Here is a 25,743-nt window from a genome sequence, read left to right on the forward strand (position 1 = left end):
AGCGAAGGCTGCATTTTAATTACAATTCTGCTGCATTGTCCTGGGACGTTCAAGACCATGACAGGTTGTTCAAAATTCGGCCTGCCGTGTATCATTTGTCTGCCAGGTTTCCAAAGGTTTATACTCCTGGAAAGAATATAGCCATTGATGAGTCCTTGATCTTGTATAAAGGGCGGCTGCTGTTTAGACAGTACATTCCGAGCAAAGGCGCTCGCTATGGCATCAAGCTGTACATGCTGTGTGAGCGCTCGACTGGCTATGTGTACAGCTTGAGAGTGTATACAGGGAAGGACGCAACTCCTAACCCTGTTGATTGCCCTCCATTGCTAGGGGTCACAGGAAAGATCTATGGGAGCTTGTCCAGCCACTTCTTCACAAAGGTTATAACCTTTATGTGGACAATTTCTATACAGGAGTAGGGCTATTCAGTGAGCTCTACAAAGCTGGCAACGTGGCTTGCGATACAATTTTTTGTTGCCACAAAGGATTCCCGCAGGAGCTTGTTTGCAAGAAGCTCCAGAAATTCCATATCACTGCGTTGCGTTCCAACGAACTGCTCGCAGTCAAGTTCTCAGATAGGCGTGATGTGTATGTGCTCACTACAATTCATGCTGAGATCACTTCCCCTGTCATGGTTTGGGATCAGATGGCCGAATCTGAGAAGCCCACCTGTATTCTTGATTACAACAAGTACAAGGGTGGAGTGGACCAGAAGGACCAGGTTCTTCAGCCATATAATGCGAGTTGTAAAACTCGCACTTGGTATACGAAACTGTTTACGCACCTGATTCAGATGGCAACATACAATGCGTATGTTGTTTATCATGAGACCACCACAGGAAGACTCATGTCTTTCCTTGACTTTCAGTTGTCTGTGATTGAAAGTCTTACTGTGTTCTGGAGGACGTGGCAAGGCTGCAGGAGCGACACTTTGCAGATAAAATTCCTGCAACACCCAAAATGGAGCGACCATGTCGTTGTCGTTAAGTGTGCTCGATGCAGGGAAAGAGGCAGGAGACTCGTGTTTACTGTCCCCAGTGCCCAAGTAAGCCTGACTTCTGTTTTCCTACTTGCTTTATGTTGTATCACACTAAAGCAAAATACTGGGAAATTGACTGAGGTGGGGCTGCCAATAGGTTAAACTTTCAATTGGTGTGAATGGATACCTACTTGGGCCTCCCACACGAGTGAGGCACCATTTTTATCGGGAGACCTTGGTGAACACTGGGTGGTAGGAAATGCGTGTCTGCCTGGCGATGCCACAACTTTCCCACGAAAAATGTGTGGAAAAGGTGATTTCTTCAGCTAAATTTGAGGTTTGTAGGGGATTTTGGGTAAGAAAAGGTTGGGGGATCCATCAAAGCCATACCTCCCTGGAACCCCCCGGGTGTCTAGTTTTAAGAAATGTGTGGGTTTCATAGGTTTCCGTAGCTGGCCGCCCAGCACCGGGCCAAAAACCGAGGTGACACCCCTCACAAAAGCAGGTTGTTTTGTGATAGCCAATGTTAAAGTCGCCTCAATACGTTTTGGGCCCTAGCCTGTGGCGGGTACTTGGGCCTCACACACGAGTGAGGTACCATTTTGTATCGGGAGACCTTGGAGAACACTGGGTGGTAGGAAATGTGAGTCTGCCCGGCGATGCCATCACTTTCCCACACAAAAATGTGTGGAAAAAAAGATTTTTTCAGCTACATTTGAGGTTTGCAGGGGATTCTGGGTGAGAAAACGTTGGGGGATCCACGCAAGCCATACCTTCCTGGAACCCCCCGGGTGTGTAGTTTTCAGAAATGTGTGGGTTTCATGGGTTTCTCTAGCTGGCCGCCAAGCACCGGGCCAAAAACAGAGGTGACCCCCCTCGCAAAACCAGGTTGTTTTGTGAGAGCCAATTTTGAAGTCGCCTCAATACGTTTTGGGCCCTGGCATGTCGCGGGTACTTGGGCCTCCCACAAGAGGGAGGCACCATTTTTATCGGGAGACCTTGGGGAACACAGGGTGGGTAGAATTTTGTGAATCCACGCAGATTCCAGAACTTTCCAATACAGAAATTTGAGGAAAATGTGGGTTTTTTTTTTTACATTTATTTAGGTTTGCAAGGGATTCTGGGTAACAGCACCTGGCGAGAGGCAGTCAAGTCACCCCATCCTGGATTCCCCTGGGTGTCTAGTTTTCAGAAATGTATAGGTTTGATAGGTTTTCCAAGATGCCGGCAGAGCTAGGGTTCAAAATCTACAGCTAGGCACTTTGCTGAAAAAGGGTCAGTTTTCACTGCGAAAATGTGGTGTGTCCATGTTGTGTTTTGGGCCGTTTCCGGTCGCGGGCACTTGGGCCTCCCACACAAGTGAGGTACAGTTTTTATCAGAATACTTTGGGGAACACGGGTGGGTGGAATTTCGTGGATCCACACCGATTCCAGAACTTTCCACCACGGAAATGTGAGGAAAATGTGTTTTTTTACTGTTTTTTAGGTTTGCAAGGGATTCTGGGTAACAGAACCTGGTGAGAGTCAGTCAAGTCACCCCATCCTGGATTTACCTGGGTGTCTAGTTTTCTAAAATGTATAGGTTTCCCAAGGTGCCGGCAGAGCTAGGGTTCAAATTCTACAGCTGGGCACTTTGTTGAAAAAAGGTCAGTTTTCACTGCAAAAATGTGGTGTGTACACACTTCGTTTTGGGACGTTTCCTGTCGCAGGTACTTGGGCCTCCCACACAAGTGAGGTACCATATTTATCGGAAGACTTTGGGGAACACAGGGTGGGTGGAATTGTGTGGATCCAAGCAATTCCCGAACTTCCACCACAGAAATGTGAGGAAAATTGTTTGTTTTTTTACATTTGTTTAGGTTTGCAAGGGATTCTGGGTAACAGAACCTGGTGAGAGGCAGTCATGACACCCCATCCTGGATTCCCCTGGGTGTCTAGTTTTTAAAAATGTATGTACAAGTGCGGTACCATTTTTATCAGAAGACTTTGGGGAACACGGGATGGGTGGAATTGTGTGGATCCACGCAAGGAATTCTGGATAACAGACCGTGGTGAGAGGCAGTCAAGTCACCCCATCCTGGATTCCCCTGCGTGTCTAGTTTAAAAAAATTCATAGGTTTGCTAGGTTTCCCTAGCTCCCGGCAGGGCTAAGGTTAAAAAACTACAGCTAGGCATTTTGCCAAAAAGGGTATTTTTTCACAGAGAAATTGTGGTGTGTCCACATTGTGTTTTGTGCCGTTTCTTGTTGCGGGCACTAGGCCTACCCACACAAGTGAGATACCATTTTACTCGAAGACTTTGGGGAACGTGGGGTGGGTGGAAATTTGTGGATCCATGCAGATTCCAGAACTTTCCACCACAGAAATGTGAGGAAAATGTGTTTTTTGGACAATGTTTTAAGTTTGCAAGGGATTCAGGGTAACAGAAACTGGTGAGAGCCAGTCAAGTCACCCCATTCTGGATTCCCCTGGGTGTCTAGTGTTAAAAAATGTATAGGTTTTCTAGGTTTCCCTGGGTGCCAGCAGAGCAAGGTTTCAAAAACTACAGCTAAGCACTTTGCAAAAAACGGATAATTTTTCATTGTGAAAATGTGGTGTGTTCATGTTGCATTTTCACCCGTTTCCTGTTGTGGGCATTACGCCTACCCACACATGTGAGGTACCATTTTTATTGGGAGACTTAGGGTAATTCAGATTTGTAAAGCAACTGCTTTTACCTATTGAATTTCGACGCATTGCTGCCTTTCAAATGAAAGAATGTGTAAAAAAAAATCATTTTGAAAAATGACTGAATATTCTCATGCTAGTATGAGTATTCCCAATTTCGGAAATGTGCAAATATCTACTGTTCCTAAACTCTATATTTTGTTCTCATTTCAGAAATACATACGAGTCTTTCATACCGAATTTTCCATGTATACATTTTCCCGGAATACTTGCTATATACCCGGTACATAATAAACAAGCATTAGAAATGCAATAGATCTCGGATTTATTTGAGTTTGAGCTAATGGCATTGTAAATGGCAATGTCTTTTCGCCATGTGTTATGGAGTGTATGCATGTGGTGTGTAGAGCAATGGAGGCATGCTGTGCTTTAGATGAATATGTTTAAAAGTAAAGTGCACCATACTGCGATTGCTACAATAGTTAATTGTGGATGCGTTAACAATTGATGTGTGCACTGATGTCTGGTGGTGTGTGTGCCTGGTAAAAGCGTGCACAGATGGCTGCTGGTGTGTGTGTTTGGTGAAAGCGTGCACTGACGGCTGCTGGTGAGTGTGCCTTGTAAAAGCGTGCACCGACGGCTAGTGTTGTGTGTAACTGGTAAAAGTGTGCACTGTGGAAGCCTGCACTGACGCCTGGTGGTGTTTGTGCTTGGTGAAAGCGTGCATTGATTGCTGGTGGTGTTTGTGCCTGGTGAAAGCGTGCACTGATGGCTGGTGGTGTGTGGTGTTGTGTGTGTAGTGGTGAGTGTGTGGTGGTGAGTCTGTGGGGGTGAGTGTGTGGTGTTGAGTGTGTGGTGGAGAGTGTGTGGTGGTGAGTGTGTGGTGGTGAGTGTGTGGTGGTGAGTGTGTGGTGGTGAGTGTGTGGTGGTGAGTGTGTGGTGGTGAGTGTGTGGTGGTGAGTGTGTGATGGTGAGTGTGTGATGGTGAGTGTGTGGTGGTGAGAGAGTGGTGTGTGTGCGGTATGTGTGTGTGGTATGTGTGTGTGGTGTATGTGTGTGTGTGTGGTCTTATGTATGTGGTGTTATGTATGTGTGTGGTGGACTTAGTTTGAGTGTTTGTTTCCTGCACACTCACACACTGCCCCTACACACACACACTGCTCACCCTGCACACTCACACTGTTCACCCTGCATAGTCACACACTGTTTACCCTGCACACTCACACACTGTGCACCCTGCACACTTACACACTGTTCACCCTGCACACTCACACACTGTTTACCCTGCATACTCACACGCTGCAGTCACTGTCACTTTGCAGTCGCTGTTACTCTGCAGTCACACTCACTCTGCAGTCAGTCTGCAGTCACTCTGCAGTCACACTCACTCTGCAGTCACTCTCCAGTCACACTCACTCTGCAGTCACTCTCCAGTCACACTCACTCTGCAGTCACTCTACAGTCACACTCACTCTGCAGTCACTCTGCAGTCATACTCACTCTGCAGTCATATTGCACTCGCACTCACTCTGCACTCACTCTGCACCTGCACTCACTCTGCACCTGCACTCACTCTGCACTCACTCTCCAGTCACACTCACTCTGCAGTCACTCTGCAGTCACACTTATGCTGCAGTCACTCTGCAGTCACACTCACTCTGCAGTCATTCTGCACTCGCACTCACTCTGCACCTGCACTCACTCAGCACCTGCACTCACTCTACACTCACTCTGCACTCACTCTGCACTCACACTCACTCTGCACTGACTCTGCACCTGCACTCACTGTGCACTGACTCTGCACCTGCACTCACTCTGCACTCTTTCTGCACTCACTCTCTCTGCACTCTGCACCTGCACTCACTGTGCACTCACTCACTGTGCACCTGCACTCACTCTGCACTCACTCTGCCTCTGCACTCACTCTGCACTCACTCTGCACTCATTCTGCACGCACTCTGCATTCACTCACACTCTGCACTCACTCACTCTCACTCTGCAGTCATTCTGCACTCACTCTGCACTCTCTTTTATTCTGCACTCACTCTCACTCTGCACGTATTCTGCACTCACTTTGCACTCACTCTCACTCTGATTCTGGACTCACTCTCATTCTGGACTCACTCTCACTCTGCACTGTGTTTTACCCGCCAGACCAGCATGCCTTCTCTGTCTCGGGGAAGTTTCCTGACCGGTGGATCCGGGCCAGTGTTTGCACGTTTTTCTTGTCCTTCTTGTTTGTGTGTTGATGTATTTTAAAGCATGCACATATATTGCGCCTTCCATCAAAGTTTCCACGCTCACTGGTAGTTTGTGAAAAGGTGGACTGCAAAAACATCTTTGGAAAAATACCAGAGACTCGAGTTTACATAAATATCCCACTAGGACATTCGCCCGAGACCCCATTCAAGGCCCTGGCCGCAGATATGCAAGGGCTGCAGCGAGAGCAGTGGGGCAGCGATGTCTAAGATATGTCAGAAGTCAATATTGTCGAATAAAGATGTTTTTTATAGGCCGATATTTCTGAAAGGTGCAGATTTTGCTTTTCCATATTAGAAAGTCTATGTTTTTGCAAAGGGTGGTTTTGCAGTCACGTGTTGTAGCATGTAGCCCTGTATTTACATCTTACATGGATATTAACCTTTTGGCATTTGCAGAACTTGGCAAAAAAAGTTATTTCCGCCTCGTTTGATGAACTGCTTGATTACTAATAAAATTATGTCTGCTGTAATGGTATTACAATTAGCGAGCAGATAAAAACGGATGGTGTGCAAGCAAATGCGGACTGGGGGGGGGGGCAAACAAAAAAAAAAACGAAAAAAACAAGCTGTAAATCGCAGATAAGGACACATCAATGCAGCTGTGAAGAGGAGAACCTGGCCCCCCAAAATCGACATTTCAGCAGTTTATTACAAGATTAGATAGGGGCGTGCAAAAGATGCGAGTGTGTGCTTTAATTTCAGTGCGGCAGTGTAAGGTGCAGTGTTACTTATCACGGAGCTCATATGGGTGCTGCTGTCATGACACAACGCGCATCATTGTTTCTGTGAATGTATGCATTCTGCTGTGCATCATCCATCTAGCCTTTCACCGCCTCCATGTTTCCACACACAGCCGAGAAGCCCCCCGTCCCCCGTCCTGCTCCTATGAACGGCTGCTTGTCCGCGCCCCATCGACACATACAGTACACATAGGTGGGTGCACGCATTGCACGTCGAGTACCTTCTCAAAAACAATAGCACGCTTGCTTGTAGTATTTGTGCCTGCTATCTAGGGACCATTATCCTAGCGCTTAGAAACAGAAGTCTATGCTGCCTTGTGGGGCTTTATGCCACCCAGCCACGGTCGCCTCAAGGCACCCAGGAGGGCAGGAGTCCTGGAGTGCAGGGATTGGGGTGACAGTGGAGGCAAGATGTTGGGGTGGTCTTCCTCAGGACAACGTTTGAGGTGCTGCTTTCTAATAATATTGAAAAGCACAATAATACTGTTCTAGAAAAAGAACCACACGCTCTCGTAGTTACTCTATGAATACTACTGTTAATGTTTATTTATGGGACATTTTTTGCATTATTTCTATCGTTGCCAGATAAGTAAAGCGGTTCAGCGCGCGCATATACTCGTGCGTGTGCATGTATTACCTGGAGCCCTGGGTTTGGGGCAGTGGGCTGTGACAAGTAGTCCGTTCACAACCCCGTCATGTACAAAAAAAAAGCAGATCTCATAACATTTACTTACACTTTAAAGCCTGCGCCGTGGCCTTGCGGTTAAACGGTCCCAGAGCTGTTTAAGTTTAAAACTCTTGCCTGCCCCTCCCCTCCCCCATCTCCCTCGTTGCCAAATTGTGGTTCCTGGAACAGTTAGCCGAAGTCAGCAGGAATCAATGTTAGTAATTAATGCAGACATGTCTTGGTTACAATAAAAAATCCTCAATCAAAATAGGCTTTTTAAGGGGGAATAAAAAATGGAGAAAGCGTACACACAGAGAAGAGGCGCTGACAGGGAGAGCTCCGTGAAATGGATTTTTAAAAAAAAGAAACGTGCGCCCAGCATCTGTCTTCAGTTACCGCAGGCCCTGACAGCCGCGATAATTGAAGAAATATTACCCTTCTGCGCGTGTCCCCAGACAATATGCACTAGGCGGAGCTACTCTACCGCCTATGGCCTATTGCGTGCTCTCTTCTAAAAACACACGTATGCGAAGCCCAATTGACATGCAGCTGGCAAAAAAAAAGACGAAAAATCACGAGCCGCCAGGAATTTGTTAGGTAGCTTTTCGGAGACGCTAAAAAAAGGACTCTTGGGCTCCGCCTACACTGCTACGCAGTGGTGACTTAGGCCCGAGCCCTAAAAACCATTGCAAAACGCTGCTCAGTTTTTGGCTTTGGGTTCGTCTGGTTCTTGGTGAACCTACAAGTCCTATATATCCCCACAACCAGTAAGGTCCAGTGGATGTAACAGTAAATTGCTTTCAAACAGCTGTCATAGTCAGAAGTTGTTACAGGTGAAAACGTTGACACAAAAGGCTGTTTTTTCCAACAAATTTTCCATTTTTCCTATATTTAACTTACTTTCTATAAAGAAACCTTGATGGATTTACATAAATTGGATTGATACAGGAATTCACTCCAGGCAAGAAACAGCAGCTTGGGAGAAAATAATTATCAAGCCTGAAACTAGAAAATGATTCCACGGAAGTCAGAGATGAAGCGTAAGCACTGCTTTTCTCCATAGACAATATAAAGAGGCTAAGAAAAACTATTGTGCAACTATTAACAACATAAGAAGCAAATGTAGGTGTACCAGGTTGGTGGCAGAAGTAGGTCTGAATATATTTAAATTGCTCAGATCTAATATTAATAGTAATCAAATTTGTTCGATTTGGTATTTATCTTCACCCGATCCGGTCAATGATAAAGGGAACAGTGCATCCTAAGGGGAAAAGTTCCATACCCAAATCTGCATTTATTAAACCTTTTTAGGTCCCCCAGGTACAGAGCATATACGCTTTCACAATATATTTTATACAAGACCCTTGCAGTCCACCCATTGTTTATCACTCTTATTTTCTGCCTTTTAATTGCCAGGAGCATGCTGGCTTCACTTCCTCTTCTTCCAGTTGCAGAATGGACCAAGTACTAATTGCTTCAGCTTCATTGCTGTCCTTCTGCTGTTCGCACTGTGATTGAGGTACTACTTTATTTTTTCTTCTTTCCTGTCATCCTTGTTAAAACTCCTGCCATTTGTAGCTGTGCCACACACATTTCAAAGAAGCCCCTTTTCACCTTTGAAATTGATTTTTATAATAATATATGTTATCTGCACTTACTGTGACAACATGTTACCTGCTTCCAGATGTATTTTCACTAAGACATGGACACAGCTGATTTCTTTATGTGAAAGTATTTTTAGCCAAATGCCATATTTTTTTCTTTTTCACGTACTGGAAGATCCACTGATTTGCTCAGAATTTCATGGGTGTTATGCTGAAACATAACAAGCATTGGCAATGCCCATAGGTCTCGTATGTGAGACTATTGGCTCTGCAATTGCCTTTTGTTCATTCTGTATGGACAACATTTTTGGCGCCCCCACGTCCCATGACCGCCTCCTCGGATTCTCTCCCTAACACCTACAAAAGCACCCCCATCTCTCCTATTATAAGATACTACTAAAACAGCGTCCTCCTGAGGTCACAGCGCCCCCTCCACGGCAGGGTTGGATCGGAATTCAAAATCGGCCCGGGCAAGCAAAAAAAAAAAAGTGGCCCACATTTGCATATTGCCTTTCCTCAAAATACTGCTTTGGCGAAATTTTATTTTAAAAAAGGAGGGGGGAGGGCACAAAAAAATGCACGGATTCGTTTACACTGCTGACTGAAAACAAGCGAGGCCACTTCTGCTCTGCCACTCTAGGTAAGCATACATTATTGGGCCGGCCCTGCGAAAGAAAGAAAGTGACACCTCTGCAATTGCTAGACGTGAGATAATGAGCGCCCATCTGACTCCAGAAAGGCCACTCAGACACCCACTGGGCCGCTGGCAGGCGCGCAACACCCATTGGGCTCACCAGGCTTCAGCCCCCCCCCTCGCCTCCTCTGCCCGGGCTAAGATGACACGAACTGAAATGGTGCAAGAAGGCTGCGCATCCGATCCGAGAATGTGATTGTTTTAATGATTTCTGAAAGGCCCAGCAGCCGGAGCCAGACAGCGAGCCTCTGAACAGTTTCAGCAAGTGAACCCCCCTCTGACCTCTTGTGTTTCCTTTGGCGCAGAGGTGAAATCCTTGCCTGAAGGCAGGGATTTCACCTAAGCACTTGATGGGTTGTGAGAATGGGGTGTGAAGATGTGCACAGCAGGGGGAAGGCATGGCCAGTTAAGGTGATGCTTTTCCTTTGTAAAGGAATTCCTGCTGGCATCTTAACCCAGGGTGTGCTGTCTGTGCACTTGTATAGATGTGTATCGTGTTATGACGCCAGCAGGAATTAATTTACAAAGGAAAAGCTTCACCTGCACTGGCCATCCCTTTCCCCCTGCTGTCTGTGCATTTGACCCACATTGATCTACACAGTGAGATCTTCGGAAGGGGCTGGATGCCAGGACACAGTGCTGCTGATCAGCCAGACTCTACAGTATAGTATCAGAAGAGCAGGCAGCAGTTTTTTGTGTAAGTTCCAGTAACTTTAATGCATTTTTCAGCACAGCATTACCTACTGCCTGCATATCTAGGTTACTGTGAATGTTGTTCTTGACTTACATACATAGAAACGTCAAAGAGGACAGTCCCCTCCAAATATGCAAATGTAGTGTAAGTTTGTAGTGTTCATTTTTTTTGGGGTGCTACTGGGTAATTTTAGAGTTCAGGGTGGGCATGGGTTAAGGGGTGCCAGGGGGGAATTTATGGTTCAGGGTGGGTATGGGTTATGGGGTGCCGGGGGAATTTATGGTTCAGCATGGGTATGGGTTTGGGGGTGCCAGGGGTTATTTTAGGGTTTAGGGCAGGTGTGGGTTTTCGGATGTCAGGGGGCTATTTTAGGGTTCACGGTGGGTATGGGGTGCCAGGGAACATTTTAGGGTTCAGCATGGGTATGTGTTTTGGTGTGCCAGGGGTAATTTTAGGTTTCAGGGCAGGTGTGGGTTTTGGGATGTCAGGGGGCAATTTTAGGGTTCAGGGTGGGTATGGGTTATGGGGTGCCAGCGGGGAATTTATGGTTCAGGGTGGGTATGGGTTATGGGGTGCCGGGGGGGAATTTATGGTTCAGCATGGGTATGGGGTTTGGGGTGCCAGGGGTAATTTTAATGTACAGGGTGGGTGTGGGTGTTGGGGTGCCATGGGATTAATTTTAGGGTTCAGCGTGGGTAAGTGTTTTATAGTGCCAGGGGTAATTTTAGGGTTTAGGGCAGGTGTTGGTTTTGGGATGTCAGGGGGCTACTTTAGGGTTCAGGGTGGGTATGGGTTATGGGGTGCCAGGGGACATTTTAGGGTTCAGCGTGGGTATGTGTTTTGGTGTGCCAGGGGCAATTTTAGGGTTCAGGGTGGGTATGGGTTATGGGCAGGCGCGCAACACCCATTGGGCTCACCGGGCTTCAGCCCCCCCCGTCGCCTCCTCTGCCCGGGCTAAGATTACACGCACTGAAATGGTGCAAGATAGCATCCGATCGGAGAATGATTTTTTTAATGCTTTCTGAGAGGCCCAGCAGCCCGAGCCAGCCAGCCTCTGCTTCAGTGAGTGACCTCCTGCCCCCACCTCTTGTTTTCCTTTACGGTGGCGCCGCGAGGTGAAATCCTTGCCTGAAGGCAGGGATTTCACTTAAGCACTTGATCGCTTGTGAGCATGGGGTGTGAAGTGCACAGCAGGGGGAAAGGGCTGGCCAGTTAAGGTGATGCTTTTCCTTTGTAAAGGAATTTCTGCTGGCGTCATAGCCCATGGGGTGCTGTCTGTGCACTTGTATAGATGTGTATTTCATACAAGTGCGCAGACAGCAACCCCTGGGCTATGACGCCAGCAGGAATTAATTTACAAAGGAAAAGCTTCACCTGCACTGGCCATCCCTTTCCCCCTGTTGTCAGGCAGCAGTTTTTTGTGTAAGTTCCAGTAACTTTAATGCATTTTTCAGCACAGCATTACATACTGCCTACATATCTAGGGGCCATATGTATCAAGCCATTTAGCATTCGCAAAGGCCGAAATTCTGCGAATTTCGGCCTTTGCGAATGCTAAATACCTAAATGGTATGTATCAAACATTTTTGCATCAAAATAAGGAATCGCAAAAATTGCTATTCCTTATTTTGCGATTGCACTTAAGGAATCGCAAATTTTGCGATTCCTTAAATGCAATGTATCAGAGAAAAAAAAGAAAAAAATGCCATTAAGGAATCGCAAATTGCCACCAACTTCCAGTTGGTGGTAAGTTGCGAATTCTTTTAATAATGCTTTTTTCAAACAAACCAAAGGTGCCATATGACGCCCATACATGCCCTTAGGGCATGTATGTGCGCCATATGCCCCCAAATGTCTTTTTCAGGGGTGCAGCGGGGTGTTCTTGAGACACCCCTGCACCCTTGAAAAAATTCCTAATTTGCGATTAGCTAATTGCTAATCGCAAATTGCCCCTTCATTCCTATGGGCCTCCTGGCCCATAGAAATTAATGGGTAATTTGCAATTAGCAATTTGCTAATCGCAAATTAGGAATGGTAAGGAATCGCTATATAAAAGCGATTTTGTTCATACATACCATTTTGCATTTCCAAAATAGCGATTCCTTAAAATTCGCTATTTTGGAAATGCAAATTGGTTTGATGATACATATGGCCCAAATTGAGAATGTCTTCCCATTCATTCCTATAGGCCTCTAGGCCGAGGAATGAATGGAGAGGGTTTCCGTAATTGTGAATCGCACTTTGCGATTCACAATTATGGAATATGTAGGATTCACAATTTTTTTTGCAAATCCTACATACATCTCGTTTTGCCATTCTCAAATAGCGATTCTCTAAAATTTGCTATTTGAGAATAACAAAACCAAACTTTCATACATATGCCCCTTGGTTACTGTGAATGTTGTTCTTGACTTACATACATAGAAACGTCAAAGAGGACAGTCCCCTCCAAATATGCAAATGTAGTGTAAGTTTGTAGTGTTCATTTTTTTTTGGGGTGCTAGTGGGTAATTTTAGAGTTCAGGGTGGGTGTGGGTTTTAGGGTGCCAGGGAGTAATTTTATGGTTCAGGGTGGGTTACGGGTGGGTTACGGATTGGCGTGCCAGGGGGTAATTTTAGGGTTCTGAGCGGGTATGTGTTTTGGTGTGCCAGGGGTAATTTTAGGGTTCAGGGCAGGTGTGAGTTTTGGGGTGTCAGGGGGCAATTTTAGGGTTCAGGGTGGGTATGGGTTATGGGGTGCCAGGGGGGAATTTATGGTTCAGGGTGGGTATGGGTTATGGGGTGCCGGGGGGAATTTATGGTTCAGCATGGGTATGGGTTTTGGGGTGCCAGGGGTAATTTTAGGGTTCAGGGCAGGTGTGGGTTTTGGGGTGTCAGGGGGAAATTTATGGTTCAGGGTGGGTATAGGTTATGGGGTGCCGGGGGGAATTTATGGTTCAGCATGGGTATGGGTTTTGGGGTGCCAGGGGTAATTTTAAGGTTTAGGGCAGGTGTGGGTTTTGGGATGTCAGGGGGCTATTTTAGGGTTCAGGGTGGGTATGGGGTGCCAGGGGACATTTTAGGGTTCAGCGTGGGTATGTGTTTTGGTGTGAAAGGGGTAATTTTAGGGTCCAGGGCAGGTGTGGGTTTTGGGGTGTCAGGGGGCAATTTTAGGGTTCAGGGTGGGTATAGGTTATGGGGTGCCAGCGGGGAATTTATGGTTCAGGGTGGGTATGGGTTTTGGTGTGCCAGGGGTAATTTTAGGGTTCATGGGTATGGGGTTTGGGGTGCCAGGGGTAATTGTAAGGTTCAGGGTGGGTGTGGGTTTTGAGGTGCCATGGGATTAATTTTAGGGTTCAGCGTGGGTATGTGTTTTATAGTGCCAGGGGTAATTTTAGGGTTTAGGGCAGGTGTGGGTTTGGGATGTCAGGGGGCTATTTTAGGGTTCATGGTGGGTATGGGTTATGGGGTGCCAGATGGGAATTTATGGTTCAGCATGGGTATGGGTTTTGGGGTGCCTGGGGTAATTTTAAGGTTCAGGGTGGGTTTGGATTTTGGGGGGCAAGGGGGAATTTATGGTTCAGCATGGGTATGGTTTCTGGGGTGCCAGGGGTAATTTAAGGTTCAGGGCGGGTATGGGTTTTGGGGCTCCAGGGGGGTGATTTTAGAGTTCAGGGTGGTATTGGGTTTTGGGGTGCCAGGGGGTAATTTTAGGGTGTGGGGTGGGTATGGGTTTTGGGGTGCCGGGGAGGGATAATTTTAGGGATAGGATGGGTATGGGTTTTGGGGTGCCAGGGGTAATTACAGATTTCAGGGCGGGTATGGGTTTTAGGGTGTGAAGGGGTTAATTTTAGGGTTCAGCGTGGGTATGTGTTTTGGTGTGCCAGGGGTAATTTTAAGATTCAGGGTGAGTATGGGTTTTGGGGGGCAATGCATCAAACTAACAAAAATGTGTGCTTTAATTGTTGTCCAGTTTCAAATGTAGAATTCACCACATTTTTTTCTCAGCTTGACCTGAGCATTAACCGATCCTGATTATCTGCCATTTTAGCTCCGCCCCATTGATTTACATTAGCCACGCCCCTTCATCTGCCATGTCAGCCCCCCCCGAAATTAAGACCTAGTTGCGCCCCTGGTTATGGGGTGCCAGTGGGAAATTTATGGTTCAGGGAGGGTGTGGGTTATGGGTTGCCGGACGGACAGGTAAGCGGGCCGCACAGCGCTCGCTCTCTAGCGTGCACGCTGAAAGCCTGTTAATACCAAAGCGTAAAGGAAAGCAGCGCTGCTTTTAAAGCGACCTCGCTCTCCGTTTTGCCGCTAAGCCATAAATCCTTCTAACCAAACTTTGGCCATACATTTGTTGGACACGATTAGCGGACTGGCATCCGTGTCACAACTGGAATCTAGCCATTAGTCTGATCGCCGGGGTATAGTACAGGCGGGGTTATCTGCAATAAATCCACGTAGCACTTGATGGGGTAACTAAGTCATCTTTCGCCTCCGTGTAAACTCCTTTTACTTCTTTGTTGAAATACATCTAAAAGTGACTCATAAATTGTTTTTAGAGCGGTGCTCCTCATACCTGCGCTGCAGCCAGGTGGGGTGAAGCCTCTCAACCATCATATATGGGTGAGTGTGTATATTGGAACTTATGTCCTAGTATGTGTGAATGCGTCTGCATCACACTATGGTTTTTACTGAAAAACTACTTGAATATGATTCATTCATGTTCTTTTGTTTTCTTGTTTGTTTGTCTTTCTGTCTGGATCCAATGCCATGCGATACAATGCAATAACAGTATACGGTTGAGTACACACCTGGGACTTTCAGGTGATATTTTTTCATTATTCTAAGCAGTAGTGTTGTTAAACAAGGTCCTGAAGAATGCATTTGAAACTCTGTTCTATGTAATGCAGAAACATGTTGACCATCATTAAGTGCGGTTATTATTTCAAACCGGCACTTGCACTTGCTTTTTAACCTTAGGGATTGGGAGATACTAATAAATTCTGTTTTTCTACCCGATTCACCTAATTTTATTAAAACCCCTCACTTTTCACTCCTACCACCAAACACTGCTTTTTTCAGTAGCCACTTTAATTTTTGTACAAAACATACTACCCACTTGTCACATTTATCGGTCACGGTAACATCAGACCGGCCGTTTTGTCTCCTGGGTAAGGAGAGCCCAAATGATGAGAAAGAGGGCGGTACAGTGTGGCTTCTGATGGGAACTATTTTCTCCATATGCTCTTGAGCCTTAACTTGGCCTGCATTTACTAGCATGCATGATGCTCTCACTGGTGTTTTTTGCGTAGTATTGGTTGTGTTATCCACTCTGTCTGACTTACTATTTTTTGACCCCCAGATATTATTTGTTGTTATAATATTGTGTTTGGGGCATGTACCTGGTTGGTCGGTAAACCCGCCCTTAGACCCTTCCCCAATTGTTTGTTGTGTGTATGGGTTATGCGGTGCCAGTGGGAAATTTATGGTTCAGGGAGGGTGTGGGTTATGGGTTGCCAGGGGGGCATTTATGGTTCAGCATGGGTATGGGGTTTGGGGTGCCAGGGGTAATTTTAAGGTTCAGGGTGGGTGTGGGTTTTGAGGTGCCATGGGATTAATTTTAGGGTTCAGCGTGGGTATGTGTTTTATAGTGCCAGGGGTAATTTTAGGGTTTAGGACAGTTGTGTGTTTGGGATGTCAGGGGGCTATTTTAGGGTTCATGGTGGGTATGGGTTATGGGGTGCCAGATGGGAATTTATGGATCAGCATGGGTATGGGTTTTGGGGTGCCTGGGGTAATTTTAAGGTTCAGGGTGGGTTTGGGTTTTGGGGGGCAAGGGGGAATTTATGGTACAGCATGGGTATGGTTTCTGGGGTGCCAGGGGTAATTTAAGATTCAGGGCGGGTATGGGTTTTGGGGCTCCAGGGGGGTGATTTTAGGGTTCAGGGTGGTATTGGGTTTTGGGGTGCCAGGGGGTAATTATAGGGTGTGGGGTGGGTATGGGTTTTGGGGTGCCGGGAGGGATAATTTTAGGGATATGATGGGTATGGGTTTTGGGGTGCCAGGGGTAATTATAGATTTCAGGGCAGGTATGGGTTTTAGGGTGTGAGGGTGTTAATTTTAGGGTTCAGCGTGGGTATGTGTTTTGGTGTGCCAGGGGTAATTTTACGATTCAGGGTGAGTATGGGTTTTGGGGGGCAATGCCTCAAACTAACAAAAATGTGTGCTTTAATTGTTGTCCAGTTTCAAATGCAGAATTCACCAATTTTTTTTCTCAGCTTGACCTGAGCATTAACCGATCCTGAATATCTGCCATTTTAGCTCCGCCCCATTGATTTACATTAGCCACGCCCCTTCATCTGCCATGTTAGCCCCCCCCCCGAAATTAAGACCTAGTTGCGCCCCTGGCTGCTGGCTGTATCCGAACAGTGACACCGCCCAAATCTGCCCCGCAGACTGCTCCAAAAAGCAGCCACAGTTGGAAATCGGCACCGGCATTGCCCGAGTTTCTGCGTTACCAATCTGACGCTGCTCCACAGGTCAGTGCCCAGTGCGACCGCATCAGTGGTACTGATCTAAAGCTGGTAATGTTCTGTACAGCATGGGTATTACCGAATTTGGCAGTAATTATAATAATAAAAATAGACTATGATGAATCCAGCGCAAATGGAAAAAACGCTTTCTTAGATTATTTTTAGGCAAAATGCAAAGCATCCGCGCTGCTGTACAGGATGGCTACAAAACATTTTCAAAGTCAATAGCTCTCACAGGGGAGACCAATTAGATTTGCCAATGCTTGTTAATGTTTCTTACAGCAGCTTTCATAGAGTGCAGCTACAATAAAGGCGAATCCGTCAAAGCAAAGAGCCGGCAACAGAGCTATACAATAATCCAAAATAAATAAATGAAGACTATTTTTCTGTGAGTCCCACACAGCGCCCCAACCTAAGTGGTAGAAAGAGCAATGGGTAAGAACTTCCTTCTAGTGATGTTCAGCGCTGCTTTTCTTACAAGGCAAACTGCACACTGGTTATACACGTGTTTACATTACGCGTTGTTTCGTAATCATCAACAATGAGTAACGGCATTTCAATGCAAAGAAACGTACCTTCTGCTCTTCCAACCAGGACAATATCCCCGAAAAGGTAAAACTTGCCCAGTTCCCTCCATAGTAACTCTTCCTGAGAAATAATGAAATGAATATTTTATTTGATTTGAGTAAAAAAAAACAGTACAGATTTCAAAATAACATTGCTCATCGTTGCATGAACCAAATAAACAAAATCAGTTAACACTTTTTGGAAAATTTCATATAGAAAAATTAATATACGAAGCTTTTGAAAAATCGTTCATTTCAGACTAAGCGTTTCACAAAATACAATCTTGTGAATTTGTTTCACATGCCCAGGTTTCATGCGGTGTAGCTGAATTTGCAAAAACCTTTCACTTGGTACAAGGTTTCAAAAACCTTCAGACATCTCACTGTTCAATGTATAATTCGTAAAACTATTTTATTAGTAAATTGTTCATTCTGGACCAATTAGGACTCATGTTTGCAAACTAAATATAGTCTGTATTACCAGAACTATCTGCTTGTGTTTAGGATCTTTACCACGATGCTTAAGGTATTCCGCAAATGTACATTTCATGCAAGTGATCTATAACATTCTAGGTTATTGTGCTGCCCAGGTTGTGTTATCGAGTACGTGGTGAAGTCCCTCTTAGACCTTTTCCAAGTCGTCTTGCGAAAGTTCCCCTCTGTCTGCCATGCTCTCAGTCAGATCATGTGGGGTGCTTTCTGTTAAAGAGGCACCATAGGTCAGCCTGATAATATTCTAGTGATTCTCTGGAAGATTTAGTTATTTTGGTCTTCAGAACATAAAAAATAGGCCGTCTCTCCGAGCCTAATTTGGTCCGAATTGGTGCAGCGGTTTTTAAGAGTGATCATTCAGCAAATGTTGCGGGAAAGAATGAAAGTTAAAAACACAAATGTTGACAAAGGCTTAAGACTCCCCCGACCACCACCACCCCGGGTGTTTTAGGTCACGCCTAGGCAGCGGGCATGCGCTGCACTAGGAGAGGGCCTTTAATCATCGGTCTTCACTTTTCAAGCACTCGTGCTTGTGACGGCATCCACCTTGCGGGAGCGAGCAGTGGCGCGGCCACGTAAATTACAAACAGATGACCCCGGCGCGCCGCTGCTCGCTCCCCCAAAGTGGATGCTGCCACAAGCACGAGTGCTTGAAAAGTGCAGGAGACAGCTAGGGTTTCTATCTATGTACCTTCCACAGCGCAGTAGGACGTGTTCGGGTTTCTATTTCTTTACTGTCTGTTCCTACGGCTGCCGGAGGCGGGATCTGTTATTCTTACAGAAACTGAGCCCTTACCTACAGATCATCGTTTTATTACCTGCTGTCCTTTCCAAGGGAGGGGACTTTCCAACACTTACTAGGCGCGCCGTGCCCAGATCGCTACATCTTCTAAGAGTGGGGTTTAAGAAGCTGAAAACGTTGAGTCTGACTCCGGACAGGAGACGGTGAGAGAAAGTTACTTGGGACTGGTGGCTTGTGTAGTTGTATTTATTTATTTATTTACCACAGTGAGCACAAGCCCAGTGAAGCCGATCTTTGAGGAAAGGTTGGCAACTCTGACAACCGATAGAAAAGCGTCCATTTACAGCAGGCGGGTGTAGCCAAAAAAGGGGACTAATATGGTTCCTTTGCACTAGTAAGTACATGCATTGCACATAAGCATGTGTCTGACATACACGGGTGCCATGTTTACCTATTGCTGTTCTACAACATTAGTCAGCTGGCCAACAAAACATAATTCACTGGAACGAGGTTGTGTCCTTTGACACATTTCAAACTGTCACCGGAATTACGTCACTGATGTTTCCAACCACTAGGAAGACAGGCATTGCATTTTTCGTTTCATCTAAAAAGTACAAAACGATTGGTCTCTAATTTATTATCCAAATGGCAATCTTTGTGCACTACTGAAGCCTTCCTTTGATTTTACTTCGTGCCATGGGAACCCCTGGTTGGCATTACTTGACCCGGAGGAAGAATAGTCACATGTTTGTCTCAGAGACTTGTATCTATACATTTCATTTGCGTGCTCGTTAATGGTTCTGCTAAGCATGTGCAATGTAAATGTTGTGCTGCGCTGCACCTTGCATAATTTGCTGTGCAATGATAAATCTTTGAAGTGCGTAGATATCAGCACATGTAAAACATGTGCGGGCAGAACCTGGGCACAGCACGCACACTGGGTTTCCGCACTCTTTTGTTTTGTCTAAGAATGAAAGATCATAATATTGGTGTTCTGTCCTGCGCTATTTTACCCGACTGGGCTGGGGGCGTCTGCGCTTTTTTGCACTGATGGCCACAAAACCCAAAGAACTGTATCCTTCCACCTGTGGGGTCATGTCAGTGCCCCGTCCACCCACATCCGCATAGGGAGGCGCCTGCGACCCTCTGTCACCGGCTCTAGGGCTCGCGGCTCCTTGGTGAGTGAGGGCGGTGTGAATCCAGGTGGAAGCCCTGATACTCACAGAATTAACGCAGGATAATCTGAGGAGATTGTATGTATGTATGTATGTGTGTTCTTATATAGCGCTCGATGTTACCCTTGGGCATCTCGGCGCTTGCCTTGGGAACCCGTCCTGGTTTTTACCTGTGAGATCACCCATGCTGGGCATCCCCAAGGTGAAAGCCAGGCATCCCGCCGCAGGGGGGCCGTTGTGGAGATTAAGCAAGCTTGTTGCCCAGAGCTGCATAGTGTGAACTCGTGCTTAGAGTGGGCACCGAAGCGAGAATTATCGAGTCCGTGGACAATTGGGTTCAGGACCCTGCCGCGTCGGGAATCGTACCCTGGTTCCGGGTCTGACCTCAGCTTCAGGGTATGCCTCCTCTAACCAGTGAGCCACACTTCTCCACGTGTGCGTGTGTGTGTGTGTGTCTGAGGGGGGCTAGGAAATTCCAGCTAAACTATAAAATCAAACACTTCCTTTTGCGTGTCCCTAGTGCAGCAGTCAGTTCTGGAGCAGTAATAAACAGCGAGATGTGCTCTGTTTTCCACTCCTCAGCGCAGCTGGTCCCGTGAATCTTACTCCTGTGTTGGCCTGGAGAGTAAAAGTCAAAAATTTTGTTACAACCAGGCTCTATTTTTTTTTAAAGAAATTAAAAGGATTACTTTGCGTGTGTGTGCTTGTTGTCAAGAAACATCAGAACAAGTAAACGTCACATTAGTGCAGCACAACTGTATCAACAAGCAACGGCATAGCCAATAGATCTCGCTTTTGGGACCTTATAAGTATTTAGTTATGCAGCACAATATCCTTGGTGCATCAACATCAACTTTTGCAAAGCTAAACACTTATAAGGTCCAAAAGGTGAGACCTATTGGCTATGCCAATGCTTATTTCAAATGTGGCCACAGTTATAAACTATGAAAAATTATGTTTTAATGGAAGTAGTGGCCCACACCACAACTAAAAAATAACTTGTCGACTTTGTAATGTAAAAGTTATACATCGATGAGAGTGAACACTTTGGAAAAGAGGCATTATTGTTCTCTTTCAAAAGTACAAAAGTGATCTTCATAATAAACAAGTATCCTATAAGGTTAGCTGCTTGTACAGATCAAAATCATCATGTCGACATGGCTTAAAAAAATATTACAGTTTCCAAACTTAATAATTGCAGAAGCCTATTGTCTCAAATCACTCTGAAATTAACTCCCAATTTCCGCACTGAATGGAGCCCAACTACAAGGAGAGTTAACCACAAATTTGAAGATTGTCAGAACTCCGTTCAGAGGGCCACGGGTACCAGGGGCAACTGAGCCCAACCTCAGTGGTTGAGGGCTTTTACTCCTGATGTTCAGGGGTCAGACCTACTATGAATCCTGAAAACTGGGCAAATGTTCCCCCTACTGCACTTGACTCTTAGTGGTAGCTGAGGACAACCCGGCAAAGGCTCCCAGGGGTGGGGGGAGGCAGCGGGGGTGCTGATACAGGTAAGGGAACACAACTCATAAATGAAAGTACACACAGTATGAACAATAAATCATTGTCCAGTCATATACTTTTTTATGAGAAGTATTTCACTTGTAACTCTACACATTAAAAGGAATAATGGCAATCCGGAGCAATAAAACAATTCCCATGAAGTTGGGGTTATAGTAAATGTCAGGTACAACCCTTTCTCACACTGTAGTGTATTACGTGGTCAGGTATTATTCCCCATTCACTGGTGGCCATATCCAAGGAATGCTCACTAATAGGCCGTACTCAAGAGTTTCTTTTAATCTTTTAGAAAGAAGTCATAAGTGTTTCTAGTGCAGTAGCACCTTTTACAGCGAGTCCACTGAGGTCCATAAGCCCAGTTCAAGTCTCAACTGCTCCTGCAGCATGGAAGCGTTCAACGGTGCAGCAGGTGCCCTGAGCGCGGGCACTCACAAGTTCAGAACCTGCTCTGAGAAGTCAGGCCGTTCACGGCACACACGGCCATCGCAGGCTTACTCTCCTGAGTGGCACAGCCAGTTTCTCCAATGATCGTAGCAGCTTCAGGCTTGTGAAGATGCGCCAAGTCAATTTCTGCACAGCCTGGGGGGAGAGAGGGGGATTCAATCCTTCGGCTCTCAACTCGAGTCGAGAGAGGGTGAGACGTCCTCCCCAGTGTCCTCTCGGCCCTCACTCCAGTCCCAGACAACTACCCAAAATCCTTGGCAAGTTAGAACCGGCAGCTCCCCCTTGCAAACGGTGTTGCAGCGGTACCTCCGAGCACAATGTAGACTCCACTTTTGCAATTTCCCACCCCACAACTGCCCCTCTCTGGCACATGGGGTCACTGCTAAGACGTTCACAAGTCTTGGCACTTCGGTCACACAGTCATTTCCATGGTGGTTCCCTCTGGCTTAGGGGTCAACGCCACACGGCGGTATGAGCTTGGCGCTCATTGCATGGCTTAGTCTACGGCGACCCACTACTTGCATTCAGGGATCGCTAATACAAGCCAGGCTACAACTCCATTGGTGCATAGTTGAATCTTCACACCTCGCACAGGGAGTCCTCATGGTAGGGCTGCACACTGGATCTCACTCCCTCAAATGCTCTCTTCTTCCTCACAGGGCACACTGGTCTTGGCAAGCATGCAGGGGCTGGTACTCCAGTCCCCAGGGCAGGTAAACTTGCTTTTCCCTGGGTGATGTCCCCCCACAGAGTAGGGAGACTAGAAGCTCTTTGACCCCAATCCTGGGCAGAAGGCTTGCAGAGCTTCCCCTCCTCAAACAGCACGTCTGGCTGCTCAGCAGATGACAAAGATTAGTGTTTTAACCTTCCCTTCTTATAGTCAATTTCCAGACACCAAAATATGATTAAGGGCAAAGTCTTTGAAGCTGTATGTTGGAGTTCTGTTTCTTTTTAAGTGTCCACTTGTCTTTTTCTTCTTTCCCTTTGAAAAGATGTCTGTCCCAGCAGGCAAGTCTCCAGAGCTGATTGGCCACCAACACAATTAATGGGAGGACGAAATTGCACTTGGTGTGAGATCTAAAACAGAGTCATGGTGAACAAAAACGTTTTCTATTCAAATCCTTTATTCTTATAATGAACAAAGCCTACCAACACATTTCAAAACGTGAAGGTCGCTTCTTTAGTGCCAATACATTAACTTAACAAAGTAACACAAATTTACGGACGCCTGTTTGCTGCCATAACCCTGCTGCCTGGACAGGGTCAGGACTCAGACCTAGATCACACTGTGGCCCACTGCCGCCAATGTCCTCTCCATCACGAGGCGGAGCTTTAAAAATCGTTGTGGACTCCCGCAGCGCAGGACGCTTGTTTGCTGCCATTACCTTGCTACCTCTATTGCGGCTGGCGGGGTCAGCATTCACAGACCCAGGTCACACTGCGACCCACTGCCGCCAACGTCATCTCCAGCGCCAGGCAGCGCTTTAAAAATCACTGTGGGCTCCAGCAGAGCGGAACGCAGGCGGGCCAGTCCTTGCCCATCAGAGCCCAGAGGAGTCTGGGCTGGGACTACTCTTGTGGTCCTATTTTCTGGCTCCAATACTCCAGCAACAGTGTGATTTGGAGGTGTGTTGTAGTTTGGTCTCAAAGGAAGTTAAGTTTCTCTTTGAGGGGTTGATTTTGCTCCCCAATGACCAAACAGAAACAAATGGGTGATAGAGAGGGCACTCTGAGGCCTCTTCAAAACGACACATTAGAAGACTCAATGGTTAGAGCGGCAGACCCTGAAGCAGAAGTCTAGCCCGGGACCTGGGTTCAATTCCCCGCCTCGGCAGGTCTTGGGCTCAAAATTCCACGGACTTATTAATTCTCGCCTCGGTGCCTATTCCAATCATTGAGTCCCACTCTGCAACTCTGGGCAATAGCTTGCTTAATCTCCACAACGGCCCCCACAACGCTAAGGTACCTGGCCTCTACCTTGGGGGTGCCCAGGAGTGGACGCCTCACAGGGAAAGCCAGGATGGGTTCCACAGCGGTATTCGTACAAGCGCCTTGCAGGTGAGTAGTGCGCTATACAAGTATCAATTTACATTTACATTTACAGTTATTTGACGTGTGCTGCTAGAGCCCTGGACAAAGAAATGCTAAGGGTTGAATGTCGATTGTCCATGGAGAGCGGATTACTCATTGCTTCGAATTTAGATCAAACCTTGAATAGAACGCCTGGGGACACAGAAAAGGAAATTCCGTCCAGCACGCTGTCAACAGATAAACATTTAACCCCTGCTGACCATTTATCTCCACTTAATTCAATCTCACCTACGATAATTGAACTGCCAGCTAAGAGAAAAAGGAAGATAAAAAATCAGGAACCTCCGTAAAGAGCAAGCACCAGAGCTAAAAATAAAATCAAGGGATTTCAGCATAAAGGGAATAAGAGCACTCAAAATATAATAGTGTCAGGAACCTATCCTATGCCATCAGTCTCAAAAGACCTATCTGAGCAAAGCATAGGGACCTTAATAATGCACTTCGATAAACTACTTGTAAAAAATCCTGCTCCAATTTTGGCTATGTTATGTTCTGTTATTTGAATTAATATGGCGCTCAGTTACCCCAAAGGGATTCTCTGCACCATCCTGAAAGGAATGGGCCACGTTTTCAGACCTCTACGAAAAGTCCCATAGACTGTTTCGTTTCGTAGAGACAGGGGGAGGAAGTTCCACAGCGAGGGACCTAGGTAGGCGAAAGACCGACCACCCATGCGCAATAGTCTGATTCTGGGAACCGAAAATTTCACTTGAGACGTAGAACGGAGAGAGCGCGCTGGTTTGTAAGGATGAACTAAGGATTGAAGATATTGAGGGGCTTTGCCAAATTTGATCTTAAACATGTAGTTAAAGGATTTGAATTTAATGCAATTCTCTACCCTGAGCCAATGAATATCAAGTAAGAATCTCGAGATAGAAGCAAGCCTAGGAACCTGGCAGAGCAGTCTGGCAGCTGCATTCTGCACCACCTGCAATTTTTGTGTCACGTCTTTGTTAACAACCAGGTACAAAACGTTACTGTAGTCCAGCCTGGAAGTAACAAAGCTGGGCAAACTCGAAGTAAATGTGGGTGTTACCAAAAAAGCGTAAACAACTTGTTGGGTGGGGCTGGATCAGGAGTATCTAGAAGTTCTGATTACCCTGACTCGGGGGCATGAATCAGTTAGACAGTCTACTGTGGAAGTTAGACATTGTAGTACAATTACTCAACCTCCTCCAGCAATTGTTACAAGGGAAAATGCTAACAATCTTTTGGAGGGTACATCCAAAGTCATGACCGTGAGACAAATAGACCATCAAACCGGGGGTGGGAAACTGGGAAGTTGTCCTAAAGCATGTCAAGCTACACATAGCGCTAATGATTCTGTACTTATTGGTCAGCCAAATGTCGTAATGCATGAAGCATCAATAAAGGATCCATTCCCTACCTGAGACAAAGTTGGACCTTCCACCAGAATGTTGTCCACATGTTGCGATATTTACAAATGTCCCCCCGCTACAGGATAAATTAACATAATGCCTTCTGACGCTTATAGTTTTAAACTTCATTTGTGACATTAATGTACTAGACTGCAATTGTTTCGCTGATAATAGATTGCTGTTTGCAGGTTCCATATTTTGCAAAGACACAAACTAAAGAGGAAGAGAGACAGAGAGATATGTGAAGGGGACGTGTTTAGCTCAAAGCATAATTCCAAAGCAGGCCCACGTATTGGGTGACTGACAACTTTAACCAGATCACTTACATTCAGGGCTGTTTTAAGACCACTTATAAAATATTACATTACCCAATGTGGGTTAGTTGCAATATTTATCTAATTACATGGATTTAACTACTTTGTTCTACTTATGATAAATTGTCGCTGTAAGCGCCACAGATAAAGCATTAAAATGGCACATTTAAGCACATCAAAAATATGGAGATGG

General features: G+C 46.1%; 1 protein-coding gene across 3 annotated transcripts in view; it reads right to left on the reverse strand.

The window, feature by feature from the left end:
• CHM (CHM Rab escort protein) overlaps window positions 1-25,743 on the reverse strand; it is a 980,660-nt gene that overhangs the window by 689,622 nt on the left and 265,295 nt on the right. For all 3 annotated transcript variants that reach the window (XR_015295298.1, XM_086918782.1, XM_086918781.1), the window contains exon 3: window positions 17,399-17,471. Coding sequence is in view for 2 of the 3 variants with exons in the window: in XM_086918782.1 (XP_086774908.1) it covers window positions 17,399-17,471 (73 nt within the window). In the remaining variant the exon portion in view is untranslated. The remainder of the gene's footprint in view (window positions 1-17,398; window positions 17,472-25,743) is intronic.

Source organism: Lissotriton vulgaris, chromosome 4_1, assembly GCF_964263255.1.
Source record: "Lissotriton vulgaris chromosome 4_1, aLisVul1.2, whole genome shotgun sequence".
In the NCBI taxonomy this organism is placed as follows: domain Eukaryota; kingdom Metazoa; phylum Chordata; class Amphibia; order Caudata; family Salamandridae; genus Lissotriton; species Lissotriton vulgaris.